The 24,770-nt window shown below is 41.8% G+C and overlaps 1 protein-coding gene across 1 annotated transcript; it reads left to right on the forward strand.

Annotated features, from left to right (window-relative positions):
• The first annotated feature begins 774 nt into the window (after window positions 1–774).
• On the forward strand, window positions 775–23,805 carry LOC125715407 (E3 ubiquitin-protein ligase BRE1B-like). Its single transcript, XM_048986849.1, has 21 exons — window positions 775–864; window positions 1,224–1,299; window positions 1,415–1,571; window positions 3,718–3,885; window positions 5,176–5,362; window positions 5,587–5,787; window positions 5,998–6,119; window positions 8,430–8,576; window positions 9,205–9,279; window positions 9,403–9,522; window positions 10,716–10,895; window positions 12,260–12,395; window positions 13,556–13,677; window positions 13,787–14,052; window positions 17,730–17,847; window positions 17,997–18,146; window positions 19,329–19,541; window positions 19,663–19,788; window positions 21,817–21,957; window positions 22,280–22,381; window positions 22,554–23,805. Exons 3-21 carry the CDS (start codon window positions 1,428–1,430, stop codon window positions 22,728–22,730), a joined length of 2,895 nt encoding a protein of 964 aa, XP_048842806.1. The 5' UTR covers window positions 775–864; window positions 1,224–1,299; window positions 1,415–1,427; the 3' UTR covers window positions 22,731–23,805.
• The last annotated feature ends 965 nt before the right edge of the window (window positions 23,806–24,770 follow it).

Below are 24,770 nucleotides of genomic sequence, written 5' to 3' on the forward strand. Positions count from 1 at the left end.
AATTGCCGTTTAGGCCATTTTATGGGCACCATATCAATTTTTTTTTTCATTAGAAGAGGACTCATTAAAACATTTCATTACATTCTGTTGCTATATAGGGCACATCGTCATATACTATCCTATATGAAGAGGGCACGCCAGACGTAAAAGGCTGCCAAAAGTTCCATTGTCACCACTCTAAAGGACACTTCACTCACGTTTTTTTTCAGCCACGGAAGCATCGGCCTACCCCCTCTCCAAGTCGACCAGTATATACACCAAATTTATCAGGTATTTGATTTAAATCTGAATTTTAAATTCAAATATATTATCCCGATTTGTTTCTAGATTTACCATTATATATATTTAACGATATAACATGGTTTTATATCGTTTCACCATGTGCGGCTCAATTAATGATTATTAATTATATTAAATTTAATTCAATTCCAGTCCATCATTTAATTCATAAATTAGATTACAGATGGATATTATACATACATACACAAAAGATACATACATACAATACAGATATACGTATCAACATTTAAAAGTCTCTATAGATGGGGTAGTGGCGCAGAGATAAAATCGTGCAAATGTCACATTTGCTGTAGTGCATTATATGAGTGTGCGTGTGTGAGGAGTTATGAGGGCTCAGTTCGAGGGGAGGAGTGCGTAACAGTGGTGAATGCTTCCAAACGTCATCCCCATTGAAGCTCAGCGTCTCTTGGAGTAAAAAGCCCTACGCCATTTTGGCGCACCAAAGAGTAAAGCTTCGGGACTTTTATTTTGAAAATGAAATAGTAGCGTCAACCGGAAGTTCCTATCTTCAATTTGTGTAAGCGTTTAGCTTTGCACTCCTCCGTTGGGGAGTTCTCTTGCATTGTAAGGCTTTGTATCTGCTTTCTTTTAACAATTTATATATGTATATTTTTGCTTTATCTGCATTTTGTAATATGGGGTTGCTGTATATATAACTTACGATCCCGTTTATTAAATCAATCGTTACCAGCTACGCTCCATTCGTCGATATGCTAACTGGCTAAGTAACTAACATTAATTTTAATCAGTATGTTATTCACTTGCATTTCTTGTATACGATGGGGAGAACTACATTGTTAGTTAATTAGTCTATTCGTATGTTAGCTATAAAATTAAATTGCTTGTATTTTTGTAATGTTGGCCTTCAGTCAGGTTCTTGTACTAACAAATAACGTTACTCCCTTTTCCCTTATGTAAAGTAGGAGCTGCACAGTCGTCCAACACTGAATGTTTATATGATTTCAGCGATCTGACCATTACTTTGTCTTTTAATCAAAGGTTAGCAAACGTCTGACGTGTATTTTGAACAATGCATAGTTTTTCCTACGTTTATAGTATATTTCTAATGTTATTTAATGATCCCTTCTTTGGTATTCATTTGTTTGGTTCCTAGCCTGACAGAAGAAATGTCTGGTATGGGAGGAGGTAAGAGGACAGCCGGAATTGGAGGGGACAGCCCCCCTGGACCAGTGGAAAAGAAGGGGAAAAAAGAAGAGAAAACCACCACCACATTGATTGAACCTATTCGCATAGGTGGTGTGTCCTCTACGGTCAGTCACATTGATCTCAGTTTTCTATCTGTACTGTAGTCAGAGCACAGCATTGAATTTCAACAGTGCTAATGTTTCATTGCTTGCAGCTGCTTTTCTCTGGACTTATTTATTAATCCCACTTGTTTTTGTCCTCCATATTTAAAATGTTCTCTGTACCAATGTCTTCCAGCACAGTCCTCAAGGATCACCTGACAGTTCATGTTTTTGCTGACTCTCAGATTCTGGGTGTTGGGAGGTAGCAAAACATGGACTGTTTGGGAGTCCCCAAGGACTGGGGTGGGAAACCCTGCAATATACCTAGAAGCACCAGGCTGTCTTTTGGCTCAGTGGGCAGCACTGTAGCCTCACACCTCCAAGGTGTCATGAGTTTGCTATGAGGAAGGGTTAAATATAGCATAAAGCTGCTGTGTAAACTTGGAGACATCTGAAAAAGAGTGTGCAGCCAACCCTTCCATGTCGCAGGGGCTAGAGGTGCAGGCCTCCCTCGACATCGAAAAACTGCATTAAAGTTTTGGTCCCTTTGGCGAACGAAGCAAAGCAAGATCACTGTGGGATATCAGTGAGAAGCTGCTGTAAATGCTCTTGCCGTCCTTCAAACTAGCACTTGGGGCCACACGATATCACATCACGATGTATTCGCAGTTATATGTTGTACGCTCAATAATCACCAAGTTTTAGATGAGGGGCAAAACATTTATCTGGATGCTGGTTCTTCGGTTCTTTATGGATATTTACTTACGCCCACAATTTGGTCAGCAGATTAGTAGTAAAATATGAATGAGATGTATTTTGTGATGCCAATAATGTATTAAATTAGGTTCCTGGAGCACAGCACATGGTACTGTTTTGGTAAATCTTGAAAGCAATAAACATTGAAGTGGCCGTGAAAAAAGCTCAGCAGCTACAACGTCTTTTGCGAACATTGGTGTTGTGTCGGTACTTTTTGTAGTTTAAAATCGTTACATGTTTATGAAACATAAGGATATGCTGAATTCATGCAGATTACTCATGTTTTAGGTGCACTACTAATCTGCTTATCAAATTGTGGGCATAAGTACGTCCATTAAGTTCCCGTAAAGCTGTCGTCTGCACAAATGTTTCGCCCGTCGTCTAAAACCCTGGTGATCATTACACACGATGTGATATTATGCAGCTCTGCTAGCTCTGTACATATATTTTGTGCATTTATGAGTTACTAAACTTTGCATGTGTATTCTGCAGTCTTGCAAAACTCCAAATAAAAATTCCATTTAATTTATTATAGGGATGGGCAGATCCACACTTTTCAGTTCCGATCCGATACACGACTGCCAATACCGATACAGATTCCAATACAAGAGCTCTTTTTACATTTTTAAGCTAGTTTTTAAATTTTTTAGCTTTTTAAATTTGAGCTAGTAAATACAGATGGAAAAAATGTATGACGAAAAATATTTAATTAGGCTACTACAAACATACATAACGTACTGCTCCACCTCGTTTGTACATCTTGTTTTAAGTGTGTTTGAGGCATTTGCAGTTCAAAGCAAATATGCACAAGTGGCGAATGCTTAAATTTTTAAGTTTTTCTCCCATTGGCATCAGCTCAGTTGCACTTTATTGCGATGGCAGCCTCTCTTGTATCACAAGCTGCAGCGAGTTCGCAAAACAGTCCAAGTTAGCGACTCCCAAATCATCCATTGCTTTTATTTGTCTCACACAGGTATGTGCTCTTTAAGTGGGGTTGTCCATCAAATGTTATTCCCACCTCTCAAAACTTTATTTTACAAAGACTGCAAATCACTGTGCTACTGCTTTCTGTTAAAAGCATAAAATACTCCCAGATCGTCACATCTTATCTTACGCTCCCCATTCTGCGAAGGGTATGCGCATGATGTCGCAGCAGGTGGAAGTCACTGTATTCACACCCACTGAGTAACAAAAAAAGACAGAAGGGCAGCGAAAATGGGATGGAGCCGTCGTGCGAATGATTGTACGAATAGCTCCTATTTTGTGTTAAATCTATCTTATGCTCACTCTGTGAAATATTGGATCTGTACTGGGGAAAGTCATGATGCAGAAGGGTCGAATGTAGTAATATGATGCTTGTGTTTTCCTGGTGAATCTGTTGTGTCATTTTATTTTCTGTGTGCCTCTCGTACAGGAGGAGATGGACATGAAAGTGTTGCAGTTTAAAAACAAAAAGCTATGCGAGCGCCTGGAGCAAAGGCAGGCCATGGAAGACGAATTGCGTGAGCGCATCGAGAAGCTGGAGAAGCGGCAGGCCACTGACGATGCCACCCTGCTCATCGTCAACCGCTACTGGAGCCAGGTGCGGATCTCTAGCTAGGTCTTTCACTGGGGCTTTGGGCAGTGGTGGCCTAATGGTTAGGGAAGCGCACTTGTAATTGAAAGATTGTGGGTTCGAATCCCTGACCAGTGAAGTACCACTGAGGTACCCTGAACGAGGTACCACCCCCAAGCACTGCTCCCTGGGTGCTGAATTAGCTGCCCCCTGCTATGTCATATTGTCACATCTGGGTTAAATGCGGAGGACACATTTCGTTGTTGTGCACTGTGTGCTGTGGTGTGTCGACAATGATCACTGATCACCAAATTCTAAATTCACTGTCACTTTCAATGTCATGTGAACTGTCATAAAAATCTATCACTGTACAGAAGTTTTACCAGCCTTGTTAGTGTCTTTTGGTTTGTTTGTAGTTTGCCTCTCAAAAAAAGAATATCACTATGAATGTACTAAAATATTTAAAAAAGCTTTTAATGTAGTTTGGCTAGTTCGTGTTTCTTGTTTGTATGTCTCTTGGAAAAAGAATCTCATTCCAAATCTGATAAGATATGAACAACACACAACAGTGTATTCATGGAGGCAGCCATTTGTTCCGAGTTGCGGTACTGTAGCTCGAACAGGCGATTGTCAGACGTGATGTCACTCACCTCCGAATATCCGAGTTCTAAGAGATAATCGGACCCACCATAATACTGTTTAGGCAGTGGGTATATTGAGTCCATGGTTCTGATTTCATGGTTAGCGTTAGTGTTCTCTGTAATAATGTTATTGGCACTGGCATTAGAGAAATGTAATATCGAATGGCTTTCAAAAATGCGGTACCTTTTTAGCAAGATTTTTTGCTTAGCCGGGCAACCTGTCAGATTTAAGGTACCTTAGTTTAAATGGCCTTTATCTTCATTCACTTACAATTATCCAAACTACTTTAAATCCAACAAATAATCTGACTAATCATGCAATCCAATTCTAGCCCAGTTAATTGTTAGCCATTGTTAGTAATATCAGTTGATAACACATTATACTAGGTGCTTTACGTATAAAACTCCGTAGCAACACATCCATAGATGAGTTGGACGGTATAGTGTGTGCAACCGATTTAATGAGCCACAAATGAGAAGTAGTACATCAAAGAAGGGGGGGGGGGCATTGTATTTGTGCATGGTATGATGCCACCAGGCCGAGTGTGAGTACACCCTAAGTCACATTTATGAAGTGTGGCATATGTATTACTTGAAGATTGACTGTGCATTGTGTACTTACATTACGCATGGCAAGGTTATCGTTAATGGAAATTTTCCTCATTCTCTTCCACAGTTGGATGACAGCGTCCAGGTCATGCTCCACCACTTTGATCCAGAGGTGAAGGCAGAACCTGCTCCTGTCCCGAGTCCAGAGAAAATGGAGAGCGAAGAGGTCCAGGAAAAGGTTCTGGAGGAGGAAGAGGAGCAGCGGCCTGAGGAATCCACCAAGGAGCCTGAGATGCCGGCAGATTGTGGTGGCGGTAAGACCAATCTCACTGTCCCTTTTCTGAGTGGTGGGGGTGCTGGCAGTGAAATCCAGCCATGAAGTCCATGATAAATGATAGCAGAAGCAGGAAACCTTTCATTCGTTGTACTTTTAATCTGCGGAAAAGTACGTCCAAGAAGAGAGTGGCATGTGCCGGTGTCACGTGGCCTTGGCAGTGAGACTCCTGCTTCTCCCTCACCACCTCCTCCTTACCCCCAGGTCACGCATGCCCTCCCGCCCCCCTCAGTGACACGGCCAAGAACTTCCTGTGTGCTCTGGGCAGCAGCAGTGAAGAGGAGGTCAGCCTGCAGCTGCAGGACCGCATGCAGTTCAGCAAGGAGGCCGTGGCCCGCATGGTCTGCGCCTTCGACCGGCTGCACCAGCGCATCGAGAGCCTCTGTGCCCGGGTGCAGGCTGCAGGTAATTCAACCCCATGGGCACTTATCTCAGTCATCATAGGCTACCCGCTACTTGCTGGGCTCTGTTACTCTGATCTGCCACATAATCAGTGGTGACTTTTTACAAACTGTATTGTCTGCTCACACTTCTCTCTTCTGCCATGTGACACAGAGAGAATCTGATGAGATGTCTGACAGGAAATGTGTATGTGTGTGTGTCTCTCCCCGTCAGTGTGTGAGGATGATCATCAGAGGGACGTCCTGACTCTGAGCCGTACCCTCCTGCAAGAAAACAGCCAGTTACAAGACCTGGCCTCGTCCCTGCAGGGGAGACACCATCGTATGTCCCTGGAGGTACTGTCATTCATTCATTCATTCATTCACTCATTCATCCATCCATCCATCCATTCAGTGAGTGAGTGTGCATTCTGCTCTCTCGGTGCTCCTTTAAAGGAAAATTTATGCTTCACTTTTTCACATGCTGTCACAGCCCACGCACAGGGTTTACATCAATACGGCGAATATGACTTAGTGTTTCCAGTAGGTGGCAACATTGACTTACACTGAGCGGTAGTCAAAGGCAATTGAGTAGATGAAGAAGAGTGTTTGTAGCAGTCGTTATGGTGAGCAGCTGTATGAGGAAGTGCAGAGATACTTGTATACTGATGGAGCTCAAAGACGTATTCTGGTGCATGAATTAAGAAATAAGAAATTGCCCTAACACTAACAAAGGAGAGAATGTCTGCAGGCAGTGATAGAAATATATTGTTTCATATGTCATATATAAAGTGCATATTCAACATACTTTAGTGTTTTTGTACCTCTGTATGCAACATTAAAGATTATTTATTGTTATTCATTTTGTTATAGTTGTTTAACAGTAACACCTGGGATTCAGCGATATCTAATTTTTCATGCCATCCAGTTGTGACCAACTTGTCAGATCATGATTTTTTTAGTTGGAATATAATTTCAGTTTTATTTCATATAGTTTTTTACAAATCAACCAAATTGGAATGTATGTAGCAGTATTAAGTGGTAAAATGATTAATTAAACAGGCATTGTCATTACAAGAAATGCTACTTGTAGCATTATAATATATTTAGCTGATTATTAAGATATGTGGGATAATTGGCAACAGTGCAAATTACAGTAGCTTAATCCACATTGAATTTTGCATATCCAAACCATTTCCAGTTGAAGTGACTGCCAACTGGTTTGCAGTAATACATTGCAGTGCTTGCTGTTGCGTATAAGCTTGTTTGGACTATGCAGTTAATTGCATTATTACTTTATCAGCAATGTATTCTAAGCTATCAGTTCATGCAGCTAATAATATTAACATTTACACCATATGTTAGGTGTTGGTTACATTGGTTAGGCATATTTGCAGGTTTAAGGCATTGATTTGAAGGAAGAGGGGAGAAAGAGGAAATGTATGGCTTCATTCTTAAACGTAATAGGCGTATTGGTTATTCTCACAATCTCATTACTGTAACATCGGTTTTCTCTAACATTTAACGTTAGTTTCAGACTTATTGTCTGCTAATCTTGCCTCTTAGTTATTCAGATGAGAGTAAAAGTTGACATTACAAGAGATTAAAAGAATGAACTTGCATTTTGTTATAGTTATTCTCTGTCATGGGTTACTTGCAGTAAAATTCAAAGATGTAAAAACAAAGTTAGTTGTGTGCTATTTGTTTTTAAATTTTTAATGGTGCCTGTTTGGAGAAAAAGGTTCAGAGATTACATCAAAGCTATAAATGATGCATATACCTGATGAGGTAATGTCAGTTGCTCTGCACAAAATTCAAACACTTTCACTGTAAAGTTTTGTTTTTTTTTTGGCAAAAGATTGACGTTATACTGACCAAATCTAAGTATGGTAGGCTACAGGCATGCTTTCATTTTCAAAATAAAAGGGTTTCTGCAGATCAAATTAGGTTCACAATGTAAATGAAACATTTTGCTAGTTGCCGAAATCATCGAGGATGTGACTCCTTCTCTTGCTTGATGAATGAATCGTGCTTCTTGCATGGTCGTACCTTCTTTTTTGGATTAAGCGTGGTTGACGTGACTGTGATGGTGAAGGGAGAAGATGCATTACTCAAGTAATTTTTAAATGCTTTTTTTCACTTACGCTTCTGATAGTAGAATAGAGCCATAAATGAATAGTTGGTGTTTCATAGTTACTTGTCACAACTAGGACTCATTTATTGGTTTAAAAAAGTCTATTTGGTTCATCCAGTATTTTAGGTTTATGAAGTTTTTACCTTTTGGATTATTCGGTCTGTTTTAATATTCATATATTAAAGTGTAGCGTGTGGCTCAGTGGGCTAAGCCTGTGTGCCTGTAATCAGAAGGTCGGCAGTTTAAACCCAGCCTCAGCACATCTGTGAGTCCTTGAGCAAGACCCTTAACCCTCAGCTCCCTGGGCACCACTACGGGTGGCTTCCCTGCATGGACAAGTTGAGGGAGATGGAAAGACGATAAAAGTATCAATAATTATAATAATATATTCAAGACATGAATATAGCCCTAATTGCTTGCATGCCATAAAAATCTGCATAACGTAACTGATTGTCTTGTACAATGTGAGCTGTGTGATTTTCACTCAGCGGTTTGAATATCTGCAGCTGAATGCATGTTTCTCTCTCTGTCAGTACAATGAATTGGTGGACAAGGTGACAAGCTCGGAGACCAAGGTGTCAGAGATGGAGACAGCCGTGGAGGACTTGCAGTGGGATATAGAAAAACTTCGGAAGAGAGAGCAGAAACTCAACAAGCACTTGGCTGAAGCTCTGGAGCAGGTTTGCTCTTCAACTTCCGATGTCTTTTCCAGGTTTCTTTTCTGGACGCCTGGTTCCACCCCCAGTTCCCCCTTCTGCTGTAGTTGGTCGGTTCTTTGCCTTAATATGTCTCTCATCAGTGTTTTGTCTTTTATCCTTAAGCCTTAAGGCTCCTACTACTTATATTGCTCCTTAGTTCTCACTGCCCAAAGACCATGAAGCTTTTTTGAATAATAACACTTTTGAAAGTGTGGCTCATCGATGCAGATCTTTGCCCTCGGAACGAGAAATATCTCAGAGCAGCACAGAGGATCCCGAGTTCGGAATCCAAGATGGCTGCGCTATTAACAGAAGTGAAAGTTGTAGTCTTATACTGTTTAAGCAATACTTCTGATTTGTGGCTCATTAAGTCGGTCGCGCACACGATACCGTCCAACTTATCTGTGGCCAGTTAAATGCCAGTTAAATCTTAAATCCGACAAGTTGTCTTGCTTTTTGGTATGGGTCCGTGGTATTGGTATTTCTGTGGCAAATGAAATGCATCCGACTCGGTTTTCCCCGAGTTTTTGGCGGATGTGACATAATCTCGGCAACTGAAACTCTGATCCGAAGGCAAATGGAATGCACCATCAATCTCTTCACGTTTCAGCTGAACTCTGGGTACAACTACTCTGGGAGCTCAAGAGGACTTCCAGGTGGACAGATAACCCTCAACATTCAGAAGGTGAGCACTGGCCAGAATTAGTGCTTTATGTAGTAAGTGTTAGCGTTTACTCTCTCTTGTGAGTGGCGGTAACTTGTGCACAGCCAGTAAATGTCGTGAAATTTTTTATTTTTTTTTCCCCAGTTTGAGCTATTGAATGCAGAGCTTGAGCAAAACCAGGAACTAGCTAACAACCGTATGGCAGAGCTGGAGAAGCTCCAGCAGGAGCTGCAGGAGGCCGTCAGAGAAAGTGAAAAACTCAAGGTATCCATGTTGCATCATAGCCAAGCATGTGCTTCGGTGCTCTGATTCACATTAGCAGGCATTTTGAGGCTGGGGTTTAACATGTATATGCAGGCACCAGCCTAATTTCTATTGGATTAAAGCATTGTATTTACTAGTGTTTTACAATGCTTCCTGAACCAGTCTATTCAGCCTGGCTACTGTTTTTTGGAGTCAGGAAGGAAAACAGCACAAACACAGGAAGGGCATGCAAACAACACACACCCACAGCCCAGAGGATGCCCACTCTGCCTCCAGGATTGTTTGCAGAACCTGCAGGCATTTGTCCTGTCTCGCATGAACATTATATTCCTGGCCTTTCACTTTGCCATTCCATCAGTTCAGACCTACTGTCAGTATACTTGGTACAATTCAACTCGCCTTCATTACAGCCAGTCACTGGGTTAATAATATCCGACTTATGGACAACTTGTACTTATGAACGAACTGCCATAAAGTGTATCGTATTAAAAAATTGGGTGAAGTACAATGGCTTGTGGTGATAAACTGAAGCACTGTATTGTGAAGCGCTCGTGAAAACATTGCATGGCTTCAACGGTTTGTCGGCTCAACGTTCAGTACAGTGCCGTATGCAGTTACTTTTATTATTACTGTATAATAATTATGCACTGTATTGTACTGTTATTATTTTTCTGACTTGTGTGCAAATTCCATAAGACAGACTTGGGGAGCAAAACGTGTCTGTAACCTGAGGACCCCCTGTACCGAGTATTCTGACTGACTTAGATTTTCCCTTGATATTAGTCATCTATGCCCACTTCCCCAAATCTTGTTAGCACTTGATATTTAGAGTAAATGTCATATTTTTGGTTGCTACGATAAAATGAGCAGGTCTGTTACCCCCCCCCTCCCCTCCCCACACACACACACACACACACACACAAAACTCATCAAGCTGCTGAGGTTTGTCACTGGTTAGTGTTGCCCTCAGTTGTCTACACACCTGACTACTTTTAACAATTGAAATTGCTAGACTAAATTGTATTTCCAGCCCTGTAGTCACTTTCAGTTGAGCAACATGCTGTTCTGGCATTCAGCAGACCCAGTGACATTTAGTGTCGTAATAAGGAGAAATGTGGTCTTTTTTTTTTTTTTTTTTTTTTTTTAAAAAAAGATAAATTCTGCACTTTATTTTAACTACCCCCAAATCCCAGATGGACCTGCGGAACATCCCAGAGGAGGTGGTCAAGGAGACCCCAGAGTATAAGTGCCTCCAATCGCAGTTCTCACTGCTCTACAATGAGTCCCTGGGAGTGAAAACGCAGCTGGACGAGGCCCGAGCCCTGCTGCTGACTGCCAAGAACGCACACCTGCGACAGATAGAGCACATGGAGGTAGGTGGGGGGGGGGCACTCTACAAGTTACTGTGTTACTGTACAACACTTAGCTCTAAGGGCTCTGTACATGTCACTGTTACTGTACTACACTTAGCTCTAAGGGCTCTATACAGGTCACTGTGTTACTGTACTACACTTAGCTCTAAGGGCTCTGTACATGTCACTGTTACTGTACTACACTTAGCTCTAAGGGCTCTATACAGGTCACTGTGTTACTGTACTACACTTAGCTCTAAGGGCTCTGTACAGGTCACTGTGTTACTGTACTACACTTGGCTCTAAGGGCTCTGTACAGGTCACTGTGTTACTGTACTACACTTGGCTCTAAGGGCTCTGTACAGGTTACTGTGTTACTGTACTACACTTGGCTCTAAGGGCTCTGTACAGGTTACTGTGCTACTGTACTACACTTGACTGAAAGGGCTCTCTACAGGGTTCTGTTACTGTACTATGCGTAGCTAAAAGGGCTCTGTAAAGGTTACTGTGTTACTGTACTACACTTAGCTGTAAGGGCTCTGTACAGGTTACTGTGTTACTGTACTATGCATAGCTAAAAGGGCTCTGTACAGGTTACTGTGCTACTGTACTATGCGTAGCTGAAAGGGCCCTGTACAGGTTACTGTTACTGTACTATGCGTAGCTGAAAGGGTTCTGTACAGGTTAGTTACTGTACTATGCGTAGCTGAAAGGGCCCTATATAGGGTTCTGTGTTACTGTACTATGCGTAGCTGAAAGGGTCCTTTACAGGGTTCTGTGTTACTGTACTACACTTAGCTGAACTGGCTCTGTACCGTTACTGTGTACTATACCATGCTCAGCCTAAACTCGGCTCTGTTTGATGTTTGTTGGTATAACTAACAAGTAGGACTATCATGATCGCGTCGCAGTCTAATTGCGATTATATGGCAACTGCGCAATAATCTTCAGGACTTTAGATGACGGGTGAAACATTTGTCAGGATGCCGGATTTTCGGTACTATACGGACTGCTACTTACACTATAACTTGGTAAGCAGATTAGTAGTGCATCTAAAATATTAATGAGATGTGTATTGTGACACCCAAAAGTCAGTCAGTCATGTAAGTTCGACGTAGCCCAAGTGATTATTGCACATGTGCCGTATAATTGCAATTACCTTGCAATGTGATCACAAGAGCCCTACTAACAAGCATGTGAACCTAGACAGGGCAGTCGTGCATGGTTACTAAACCATAGAATTAATCGGTTTAATTCTAAATGATATGTCTTGTATTGTCTACCTTTCATGTAAAGATCTTTTTAGTAGTAGATCTTTTAGCGTGCACAGCGTTGTGCTGTGATGTGTCCTGTTTCTGCAGCTTTAGTTGCTCTCTTCTCTTCAGAGTGATGAGCTCTCCCTGCAGAAGAAGCTGCGTACTGAGGTCATCCAGCTGGAGGACACGTTGGCTCAGGTCCGCAAGGAGTATGAGATGCTCAGGATTGAATTTGAGCAGAACTTAGCAGCCAATGAGCAAGCAGGTATTTCTGGCTCTCTTCAGTTAAATAGGGTTCTCTTTATGCTTGCACTTATCTGGCACAAACATACCCCCACTTTACATCTGCAGCTCATTCTCTAGTAGTAAATCTCCATTCCAGTTCTTTACTAAGTCTGACCCCCAGGGTGCTGGATGCTGGCTGAGCCTGCTCTCTGACCCCAAGCTCCTGACTGACGAGGAACTGATATTGCTTTGGACAAAAGTAGCTGTTAAACAAGCAAATGTATAAATATTTAATTTAGTAGTGTTAGTAGTAAGCTGATAAACTTTGTTTTGATTTAATTTAAAATGATTTATAAAATGCTTTTAAACAATCAAGTTTGACCAAAGTGCTGTACAGATTCACATCATTAAAAACATTAAAAAAACATCAAATAAGAAACATAAAATGAAGACACTCGGAGCATTTTATGCTAACTCATCCTAAATTAAAGATGTGTCTTAAGAGAAGATTTTAAAGTTTCCAGAATCAAGGCAGATCTAACATGCCAAAGTGGGCCGCCCCAAAGTCTAAGGGCAGCCGCCCCAAAGGCTCGGTCTTCAGCCTGATCTTAGGTTGTCTCGACAGCTTCAGCTAAAAGTTCCTAAGTGTTTGGCCGGAGTTTAAAAACAATCAACAACATTCTAAACTTCACAGGTAGCCAGTGAAGTGAGGCCAATATTGGAGAAATATGGTCGCGCTTATGCTTACCAGTGAGGAGACGAGCTGCTTATAATGAATTGCAATAATCCAACTGGGAGGTTATAAAAGCACGGATAACCTTCCCGAGATCTTTAAGGGGGAGATTACCTTTAACCTTAGCTATAACTTTCAATTACTTTAAAGGTAATTTGAGCTAAGCAATGTGGTGAATTCTGTGTTTTATACTGTCCAGATAATCTAAAAAGGCAGAGCACGTTGCCTATCCATTAATGGCCATTCATACAGCCTGCAATACACAAAGGACACCTTGTAGCCGCCAGTTTACGTGTTTGGCATCTCTTTGCGCTGTGGGAGGAGGAACTCCTCAAAAACAAAGGAAGACTATTCGGACTGACCTAAAAACTGTATCCGGATTCCCATGTTCACACCTGGACTTGTCCATGGCGTTAGCGTCGCCATGCTGGGCAGCTTACGCTGTATGTATGTGAATGGTTTTGCAGGCCCGATTAACAGAGAGATGCGGCACCTCATCAGCAGCCTTCAGAACCATAACCACCAACTGAAGGGAGACCTGCAGCGCTACAAGAGAAAGCTCCGGGAAACCCAGGCCGAAATCAACAAGGTCTGCAGCCTTACCTGTGCTCCTGTCCCAGCATGCATTTCTGTTTTGTTTATATACCATGTCTCCTGTTTTGAACCCTGTTGGTGATATGTAACCTCTGTCTATTCAGCTGCGCTGTCAGAGTGGAGAGGTGGGAGTCTTAGTTTTGGAAGATGCCGGAAATGACGGAGGGGTGGATGTGAAGAAAGAGGAGGACGAAGAACAGGAGGAGGAAGAGGAGCGGAGGAGAGAGCTAGAAAGGCAGCGAGCCCGGGAGAGGGAGAGAGAGGCAGAAAGGGAGCGAGAACGTGAACGGGAGCAGAGGGAGAAGCTGAGGAGCGAGGAGCTGAAGAGGAAGGACTGCGACACGCTGAAGATGCTCAGGGCCGAGCTCAAGTGAGTGTGCCTGAGAGCCTGAGGTTTCCTGAGTACTGCTGGGGATGAGGTCATGGCCAAGATCAACTGAATATGGCTGAGACTCTGGGGTTTCCCATGTACTGCTGGGTATGAGGTCACGGCCAAGCTCAAATGAATGTGTTTGAGAGCCTGAGGTTTCCTGAGTACTGCTGGGGGTGTGGTCACAGCTGAGCTCAGGTGAGTGTGGCTGAGAGCCTGGGGCTTCCAGAGTACTGCTGGGGATGACATCATGGAGAAGATCAAGTGAATATGGCTGAGAGCCTGGGGTTTTCTGAGTGCTGCAGGATATGAGGTAACAGCCTAAATCATGTGAGTATGACTGAGTGCCTCAAGTTATCCGAGTACTGCTGGGTACAGGGGCTTGAGTCACATGGTCCCTGTTCTGCTGGGTGGCTGGTGGTTCCCTCTTTGAAAACAGACTGAAGGTCAAAATATGAATTGAATATGGATTATTGGAACATATAAATAAAATTGCATTTCTGTTTGCCGTTTAAGCTTTCTAAACAAAAATTGTATTGGGTGGATATGACTAACAAGATATTAAATGCCTGGAGATTAACAGTTCATGTTGTCACTACCCAATTCATACCACCTACCCGATTTTTACCATCTGCACTGTCCAATCCGTTCATCCAGCCATTTTATGGCAAACCATGTTGTCCACATTTACAGCAAACTAAGCCAAATAACTTATTGGAATTAAGGTAGTCTGGTGTAACTATGTGAACAGAGATGATATCCATTTAAACTGGGGAACCTTAAATTGGGAAGTTTTCTGGCTAAGCAAGAAATTCAGCTTTGTTGATGATTCTATTGACTTAAAGCGGGTTGTCTTTGCTTGTCATTTTAAGCCTTCACTCCAGTCATCTTTTTCCAGTTTCTGGATCAACACTGTTACCTAAATATCTCAGATCTGCAATGTTAGTTTGTTTCCATCCGTTGAAATTGCTGCTATCCAGTGACATGATATGTTGGTATGCTTATAGTCAGGGCATGTGAGCGGAGCAGAGCAGGAGCGAAAGGATTTTGGCCAGAGTATGAAGCATTATACACATCTGAGACTCAGAGACTTGCAGTCAGGGCTGGTGATGGAACAGTCCTTATGGATCACACTGCAGTTGTGACCCGCTGGTCCGGCTACTTTGAGCAGTTGTTTAAAGCTGACCCTCAATCAGCTGTGAACCACCCAATCTCCCTGAGATTGCATGGGTGGTGAATCAGCTGGGGGTATGGAAGGCCGCAGGAATCTGTGATATCCAGGGTGAACTTCTCCAGGCTGGTGGTAAGGCTGTCCTCCTGGCATTGCAGACAATCTTTGCTTCCATTTGGGAGTCGGGCGTCATCCCAACTGACTGAAAAACGGGACTTGTCCGTATCTGGAAAGGGAAGGGTGATTGCTTTGATTGCGGCAACTATCGGGGGATAACACTGCTGTTAGTGTCCGGTAAGGTCTTAGATAGGGTCATCCTTAACAGCATCCTTAACAGGACAGCAGCTGTAGGGTATCTGTTTGTGAAGAAAGATTTACTGATCTTGATCAATGGTCAATGGAAGTTCTGATCGGGGCTCTTGAGAGACTGAGTGAGAGGTCTGAGTGTCCTGGATAAAGACTAAGATCCAGGCCTTTGACTTCTTGGGCACCAACATCAGTATTATCTGTCTGCGGGGAGAATGTCAACCTTGTCGAGAGATTTACATCATTAACATTCATGTCTCTGGTGACTCTTCCTATGAAGTCAGGAGATGGATTGGAAGAGCATGGGGGGTCATGAGGTCACTGGAAAGAGTGTGTGACTCCCGATATCTTTGCAAGAGGACGAAGGTCCAAGTCTTGAGTCCTGGTTAGGGATGTAACGATTATCGCGATAAAAAAATACCTCAGCACAGTTGTCGGACTGTTACGATATCAACCACGATATCACATGGTTATTTCACTTGTATAAGCTTGTATGAATTATTTTAACAATTTATAAATTGGTCAAATAGAAACAAAAACGCATTTACAGTATATTAACAGTACTACGGAGCCCCTCTGGTGACATAGGAGGAAAAAAATGTATATTGCATGGCCACGAGAATTCAGTCTTTCTTAAAGCTTGGGAACGAGTTAGATTTTCGGGATGTTGTACGCTGGTCTAATGCACTTTTCGATAACACCTGTAGGAAGTTTACGTGTCTTCTCACAATTGTTATCAATTTAAAAAATTATTATTTCTTCATAAAATTATACATACTTTTATCCACTCTCGAAGTTGTCCATGTGTTTCATAGCATTTGGAAATCTTGTGGCCATGCATCATTAATTCGTGGCCACCGCTTAATTAGGCATGGTTACGAGACGATTATGTCGTGGCCACGTGTTATAATTTGTGACCACGCAATATATATATATTTTTTACTATGTCACCAGAGGGGCTCCGTACTAAACAATAATTTATTTCTTTAAGAAAAAAGACGATTGTATGCAGATTGTGCGGTGATGTCATGCAGTAATGTGGAAAGCGCGGGTTGTTTTTTTGCAGAAGCGGTTGTAGCTGACTGCAGCGAGTGCTACCATAGGATTTAGAATATGGTAAAAATAAAACTTGCTAAATTGGATTTTACAGCTTATGTGGTGTAAAGATTTTTTTACATAACTAAAGGAAAAGGAAGATGGAAGAAATGTTATAAACCACGATAGTGTTTCAGACACTTCTGAAGATTTGGAACGGATATTCCTGCATGTGTTTTGCCGAACAGGGACCCACTGAACGGAGTTCATAGCAGGGTGGTAAGCTAGACCCTTGGAGCAATGGTGAAGGATGAGTAGTGAGAACTTAAAATTTCTTACAACGTGTGCAGATAGAATATGATGGACTTAATTGAACTGTATATTACACATGCACTGTTCACGCATTATTTAGCATGTCAGTATGTATGGGCGCATACTTTCACGCGGTGAAAACGGACTCGGTGGGAAAAACGGCAGAAAACACTACTTTGGAATTGCAGGTTGTGTTTTGATTGTAAGATCCAGCCGCTGCAGTAATAATTCATATTTTATAAAGGAACTGCTGACTGCTTGTTTTTGTTTTATAGTTACATGCATTGTTCAGTCATTCATTGCAAAGGACAATTACTGCTAAATTATGGCAAAGGCTTAAAGTCATAGCTAGATATTTCACTAAAAAAGAAAAGCAGAAGCACTTTGTTAAAAGGAAAAACCAATTTGATATAAACATGTTGATTATTAATTAAGAGGTTTCTTTTTAAAATAGCTTGATAATTATTGTACCGTGAACCTTATTGCGATATTATGTACTTATCGTTACATCCCTAGTCCTGGTGCCATACGTGGTGGATTAGTGGTTGACTCAAAAATATATATGGGTGTATTAGATTGTTGCTGCAAATACAGGGGTGGCTTTAGGAGATGAGAACATGCTTTGATAGTGTAAAACTATGATATTATGTCTAACGTGAAGATCACTGAAATATCATTTTCCTTGGCTGCCGAAGACTTTTGCACATCTGAAGTTGGCATCAAAATCACAGGTTAACATCAACATGAATCTCAGAAATTGCAGCATCATCCATCCATTTTCAGGATCTGTTCACCTAAGGTAACTAACACCTGCTGTGGAAACTTGCTCATTGTGTCTGATTTCCTCACTTAGGAAAGCTCAGGAATCACAGAAGGAGATGAAGCTTTTACTGGACATGTACAAATCAGCCCCCAAAGAGCAGAGAGACAAAGTGCAGCTCATGGCAGCCGAGCGCAAGTCCAAAGCTGAGGTTTGTCCTGAAGCATTTTCAGAAAGAAAATCTTTTAACACTAATAGAATGATGGACAAGTACATCAGTGTCTAAAGTTCATGTAACATTATCTACTGATAAGTGCAGTACCGGATCTTTGAATGTGTTCACTTACCTTCTGGGTCCAGGTGGAGGAGCTGAGGGTACGAGTGCGAGAGCTTGAAGAAAGAGAAAGGAAAGAGAGCAAGAAGCTGGCCGACGAGGATGTCCTGAGGAAGATTCGTGTGGCAGAGGAAACCATTGAGCACTTGCAGAAGAAACTTATAGCAACAAAACAGGTACAGAATGCAGGTCTTCATCGGCTTACGTCCTGGATTCATCCCAGAAGTGAGGACATGAGTCAGTCTGCATGTGTCTCAATCATTATAGGGGAGAGGTCAAATGTACTGGATAACACACGGTACAGTATCACACACACTTAACTAAAACTGTGCAGTGTCAGTGCAGTTGGTTTGTTTTGGTTCTTTCCGCATGCTACACGTGATAAAATATGTCCGCTAACATGCACTCTGTCTGCATTGGACTTCCCATGATAAATTTAACTAAGGCTTTTCTGGGACATGGGTACGATAGGATGTTAGTTAATGGGACATAAGTCGATGGATGACGCACTGACTTGCGATTTGACTGACTCAAGTCACAAATCTGATGACTTGTGATTCGACTCGGCAAAACTGAGAGAAAAACTTTGACTTGACTTACACAGCGACTTGAGACTTAGACCCGACTTGGACCCTATGACTCAAGAAGACATGAGGTTATAGTCTTCCCCTCTGGATACCATAATGTTATGTTTTCTGTGTTTATGAATTCTCTGCTGTCTGCATTTTTAATTGGCTGAATGCAAGGTCTCTTGAGAGAATTTGTATAAAAGGTGCATCCCTCTCTGCACAGATGTAAAAAGTGTTTACGGACAACCGTGAATGAGCACTCTTTTCAACCTGTCTCTGCCTATAAAGAGTGTGTCCTATGTACTGTGATGGGTTTTTGCTGCAACAAGTTTTAATCACTAAAGGTAAAAAAAACTGACATAGGTAGGAAGTTGCATGACTCACAACCTGACTTGGATTCGAGTTACAAATTTGTGACTTGTGACTTGAAAGCAAAAATGATTGAAAGACTTGGACTTGATTTAGACTTCAGGGCAAAGGACTTGAGACTACAATCAGACTGCAGTGTTTTGACTCGAGATTTGACTCGGATTCGCCAAGAAATGACTTGCATCCTTGCCAGATACACTTGGATCAAGTGTTATAAAAACCACAATCTGGGTGACTGTCAGGGCATGCATGAAAATATATTAATAGGAATCAATAGGTTTCATAGCACCTTCAAATTAGTGACAGGAGTCAAAGCATATCCAGACATGCTATAGAGAGAGTTCCTTTCTTAACGCTGGAGAATGAAGTAATCATCAGTCAGCAGTTTGACCAGTGTCGCTCCCCCCTTGTTCCAACCAGGAGGAGGAAGCTTTGCTTAGCGAGATGGACGTCACAGGTCAGGCTTTCGAGGACATGCAGGAGCAGAACAGCCGACTCATGCAGCAACTGAGAGAGAAGGATGATGCCAACTTCAAGCTGATGAGCGAGCGCATCAAGTCCAACCAGATATACAAGCTGCTGAGGGAGGAGAAGGAGGAGCTGGCCGACCAAGTGCTAACGCTAAAGACGCAGGTCTCTCACTGCACTCAGCCGATGGGGAAGCTGCTTCTGCACGTGGCATTAAAGCCAGAAGTTGGTGCATTCACACAGCATTCAGAAAATGTATGTCTGTCTCATTCTTGCTCCATCGCAGGTTGACGCGCAGTTGCTGGTGGTGCAGAAGCTAGAGGAGAAGGAGGGGGTGCTTCAGAGCTCTCTGGTTACTCTGGAGAAGGAGCTTGGTATCCGCACTCAGGCACTGGAGCTCAATAAGAGGAAGGTGAGAACCTCATAAACATCATGCTTTGCAGGTTTGGCTCATATGTGTCACCTTGAGAGGTAAAGTAGGCTATCCCACATTTTTGACCCCTACCCCCTTTTTATTGAATATTTTCAATTGGATAAGTTATTATCTAAGTCATACCTCTGTGCTTCCTATGATACATATATCAATTGTAGGGTATAGTCAAACTGATTTTGTATTTTTTTTTTTTTATTCAACTTTGGAGCTCATTTTCTCAAAACTTTGTTTTTTGTGGGATAGCCCACTTTACCTCTCAAGGGCATATATAGAGTTGAGAATCTAAATTTCAGTTCTGGAATCAGATACTTAAGATGAGGAATCGGACATATAAAATTAAAATTTCAGTTCCGCTTGTCGATTCCAATATGAGCATTTTCAATTAGCCTGTATCTTATTACATGTCAGGACTTGAAATTCAGCACGTAATTGTAGGCATCACAATTTGATTTATTCCTGCATAGTCTTATCATAATGCAGGAATTTTTCGCTGTCTTAACATAAGGTGCGGAACACGAGGAAATTCCGAAAGTAACTATAAGCTCAAAAAACAGCCATCAGCTGTGACGCTTATAATATGCAGAACTCATGGTTGGTGATTGTTTACAGAAAGGTCCTATTATTAGGGATCCAAACAGTGTTACATCGTAACTGTAGCTTGACTTGTAAATGTATTGCAAATCAAATCTGTTGTACACATAATATTGGTCCGAACAATTGCGATTAAATATTTTCCCCAAATCGTTCAGCCCTACTTTGCACTGTATATATTTTTGTTTCACTGTCTAGCCTCTTTGACAAGGTGTGGATGTGTGGGGCTTCGTCATGGTGTCTGTCAGTATCTGCACCACCAGCCTTTCTATCTCAAATGTCTTTACGCCAAACTGTATTGTCTAGTTTTGCAATAAATAAAAATAACGATACATTATCAAGCCATTTCATATGTAAAAATGTATTATAAGATAAAAATTTGACATTTCATCTAGTCCAACTGCTTGTATGCCTGGTCAGGAGCAAACAAATTTTGAGGGGGTTTATTCCCAACGGAACATTCCCAATGGGATTTTGCGGATTTTTTTTTTTTTTTATGGCCAAAAACACTTAATTTTTGCTGCAGCTTTTTGCTAGATTTGCAATGTACATTTTGAAGTTCTGTGTGCTTTTTTTGTGTGAAATTTAAAGAAATTGGCAAAATTGCAAGGAATTTTTTTTTAAAAAAAACAACAGTGAAGAACGAGACGCTACTACGTTAAAAAGATTGAAATCGCAAATCAAATTTCTTGTTTTCCATAAAAATACATTTTTTAAATTCTTTTCTAAATCTTTTTATTCCAAACTTTTTATTCTTTTCTAAATAGTTCTAGCATAATTTGGATCTGTACTTTAGGTCATTCACCTGTTTATAGGATGAAATTGGGTCCGATCAAAGGCCGTGCACATTGTTGCCAATCGGAGTGATTGCCTTCCTTGTTAACATTCCTTTTACCCTGTACAAATTTCCTACTTTACCGGCACCAAAGCATCTCCAAAGTATCAGATTCCCCCACCGTGCTTATTCTCCAGTATCTTTTCATTTCTTTTGCACCACCTTCTCTGTGAGCAAAACACCTGACATGGATAGACACCTTTTTTTCCCGTGTGCTTGTGTGTAAAAGAACTCAAGTCAACATCAGCAGAAAGTAAAATCAACATTAAGCTGTTTGCTGTACATATTTGTCTGTTTGTGTGTGTGTGTCTCTAACTTGCCGTCCCTCAGATTTTTGGTAAAGGAGGAATGTGCTCATCTTCCTTGTGCTGGAGTCTAGCAAAAAGCACATGAATGTGCACTGTGATAGTCGTGGTCGAAATGCCAGCAGTTTTGATTTGGTTATTTAGTCAAAAGCTGCAGTGAATTTGATTCACTGCAATACGAACCAACAAAATATAGAAACAGACTGCTGATATGCAGCAGCGTCTAGCACCTCCTGATTCAATCTGTATGCCTCCCCCCCCTCGCTCTCTCCTCAGGCTGTGGAAGCGGCGCAGCTTGCTGAAGATCTGAAGGTGCAGCTGGATCACACTCAAGCCAAAATGCGGGAGATCCAGGCCTCTGTGTCTGACAACCGCTCGGCCCGGGAGCGAGAGAGCTTCAACCTCAAGAAGGCCCAGGTGCTGTGAAGCTGTTTAAATGTATCCTCCAAATACACTGGGCGGTCGTGTGTAGCTCATCCTGTTAGTAATATGTGCGTGTGATTGGAAGATGGCTGCTTGGATTGTTGGCCTTGGCAGACTCGGCCCCAGAACAAGACTCTTCATTCCCAGCTCCAGGGGTGCTGCATGCTGACTGACCCTGCTTTTGTCACTGTCTCATGGAGGGCAAGATGGAGTAGACGAAAAGACAATTTCTCCCTGAATAAAGTATTGCTATTTTCTGTACTATATGGCATTGGACTCACTGATGTACGTTTCTCTGTCCGTGTTCCCTTTGCAGGAAGATTTGTCCAGGCTACGTCGAAAGCTGGAGAAGCAGAAGAAAGTGGAGGTGTACACAGATGCGGATGAGATTTTGCAGGAGGAGATCAATCAGTACAAGGTCAGTCAGATCAGTCATAATGAATACTCTTCCATCTGCAGTATCGCAGTAGAAATTACCCACTTCAAAAATGAATGGCTGTAATCGGAAGCTGGAATGCCTTTGCCTCCTGTGACGTACTTCTCTCCGCTGCCGCTTCTCGTTCCCCTCTCCCCGTGTGGCCTCTTCTCAGGCGAAGCTGCGCTGCCCCTGCTGCAACACTCGGGACAAGGAGACCGTGTTGACCAAGTGCTTCCATGTCTTCTGCTACGAGTGCCTTAAGACGCGCTACGACACGCGGCAGAGGAAGTGCCCCAAGTGCAATGCCGCCTTTGGCGCCAACGACTTCCACCGCATCTACATCACTTAGGGGGGTGATAGCTGGTGTCCAGCCAGTGGGGAAGCCTTCGTCATTCTGTGTACCAATTTTGAGGAAATACTTTGCTGTATCTTGTACAAAATGTGAGGGGTGAATAGAGAAGGAGAGGCAGGCGGGTGTGATGGTGTCTGAGTAGCATTGCAGTCATAGGTAAAACTGGTTTGGGCACTTTGTGATGTGGACAGAGCAGACTCACCCGCTCGGAGTCATCTCCACAGTGCTCTGCCGGTCTCACTAGATCCCGAAAGCCTCCTGTGCTCATTTTCGAGTGTGCTTCTCTTCGTTAGCTAATTATGCTGCACATTTGTGTTGCTAAGCACATTAATACAGACGTCATGTCAGTAATTATGCATCTGTTAAATCAGAAAGTTACGCCATATCATTTCCCTTGTCTAAGCACCCAAAATAATACTGGACCATCTGATTATCTATATTTACTGCTTTGATGCCCTTGTTATTGCTATAAAAACAATAAACAGTTTTGCATTTTCTAATGATAAATATTTGCTTTTGAATTGGAGTGTTCCAGGAAAGCTGAGTTAATTTTTAGGTGTCACAATATAACTTTTACATCAAATGGATTTTTTAGAAATGCCTTGTTAGAGAGCTCCCTCCCATCACAAAATTACTCGTACTGTTTTTAACATGGTTATTATGCGATCTTCAGAAGAACAATACCTTATTAAAACATTATAATGATTTTTCTTCAGTGATTCACCAAAAATATGACATCCACACTGCACTTGTGCATCCCACAGCTCCTTGAAATTATTTCCTGTACTTTGCATCAGTTGTCATTGTGCATTTAGAATAAAATCTTTTAACCATTCTGAAAAACTTAAAGGTTTCTTATTCAGAAGTATAGTAGGTTATTTTTCCTTTTTTTTTATTGTAACTTATTTTGCCACTTGGTAAAGATTTGAGATGTTTTTGCATTCCAGCATTTTATATAGAGAGAAGCTAAGGTTTGGCAGCATTATCACTGTAATACGACGTAAAATTGTCTTGTTAAATAGTTATTTAGCGTACAGAAAATAAATCCAAATGGACACATTTTGATAAAGGTTTTACTAGTGTGCTTTAGTTTGTGTGTTATTAGCTTGCCTTAAAGTATATATCTCTTGTGTATAATGTTGTCTGTGTCCTAATGTATTCTATGTCTTTGATGTGTTGACCACTGTTTCACACTTTGTGAAAATTACTTATAGTTTTAGATCGTTATTCCAAATGCACTCAGGTTGCTACAGCTCAGCACTGTCAGTCTGTTTTTGAGAATTGACCCACTGTTTTGTTTACTGTCAGAGGAAACACTATCCAGCCCAAGCATGCATGTAATAACTATTTGGTTTGTAACGCGTGTATTGCAAACCTTTTGGGTCACACTGCAGGGACATTATTATAAGCCATTCATAAGCTGGCAACTGATTCGCCCATGACAGTGGACCTTGATACTTTAAAGTCACCCGGCAAACACACATCCATAGTTAGCATGAAAAAGCATATAGAGGAAAAAAGTCAATGTTGAAGCTATTGTTTGTAGCCGTACAGCACAGCATGCTAAAAGATATGGATGCAATAGTGAGATTCCATTTGCCCATCTTCTGCTTATCCTGCTCCAGATCACAAGGAGTATGGAGCCTGTTGTGAGATTCTCAGCTGGTGGTGTTTGGTGCTTAAACCTTAATTCCGAATTGAATGAGCCTGAAATGAATCAGGTGAGAGTGGTGAGCAAATTCATTTTCTTGTTTGTTTGGCAAGTAGCCTGAAGCGTCCTTCATTCTTCATAGTCTTACGCCTATCAATTGTTGGATCCTTCAGATAAAGATGCATCATCCTCGAGGCAGGTGTTACCCAATGGCTTACCAGTGTGGGCTCCAAGTCTCTTCTCCCTGTAGCCTGTTGGGAGTTATGTCCTCACTGGCCTCTTCTGCAGCAGCCTGCCCTTCTTAACTGGTCTTTTGAGTAGCACCTTCCACATCCTCTTTCAGCCATTCTTTGGCCTTAGTCAGTGCAGCACCAGAGGAGAATGGA

This window comes from Brienomyrus brachyistius, chromosome 20 (assembly GCF_023856365.1).
Source record: "Brienomyrus brachyistius isolate T26 chromosome 20, BBRACH_0.4, whole genome shotgun sequence".
In the NCBI taxonomy this organism is placed as follows: Eukaryota; Metazoa; Chordata; class Actinopteri; order Osteoglossiformes; family Mormyridae; genus Brienomyrus; species Brienomyrus brachyistius.

Bases quoted from the DNA above. Each gene is read 5' to 3' on its own strand.
- LOC125715407 (XM_048986849.1), top strand. From the start codon at position 1,428: ATGTCTGGTATGGGAGGAGGTAAGAGGACAGCCGGAATTGGAGGGGAC. The intron at 5,788-5,997 runs GTAATTCAACCC...TCTCCCCGTCAG, and splicing joins TGCCCGGGTGCAGGCTGCAG to TGTGTGAGGATGATCATCAG. The intron at 17,848-17,996 runs GTTTGTCCTGAA...TTCTGGGTCCAG, and splicing joins AGCGCAAGTCCAAAGCTGAG to GTGGAGGAGCTGAGGGTACG.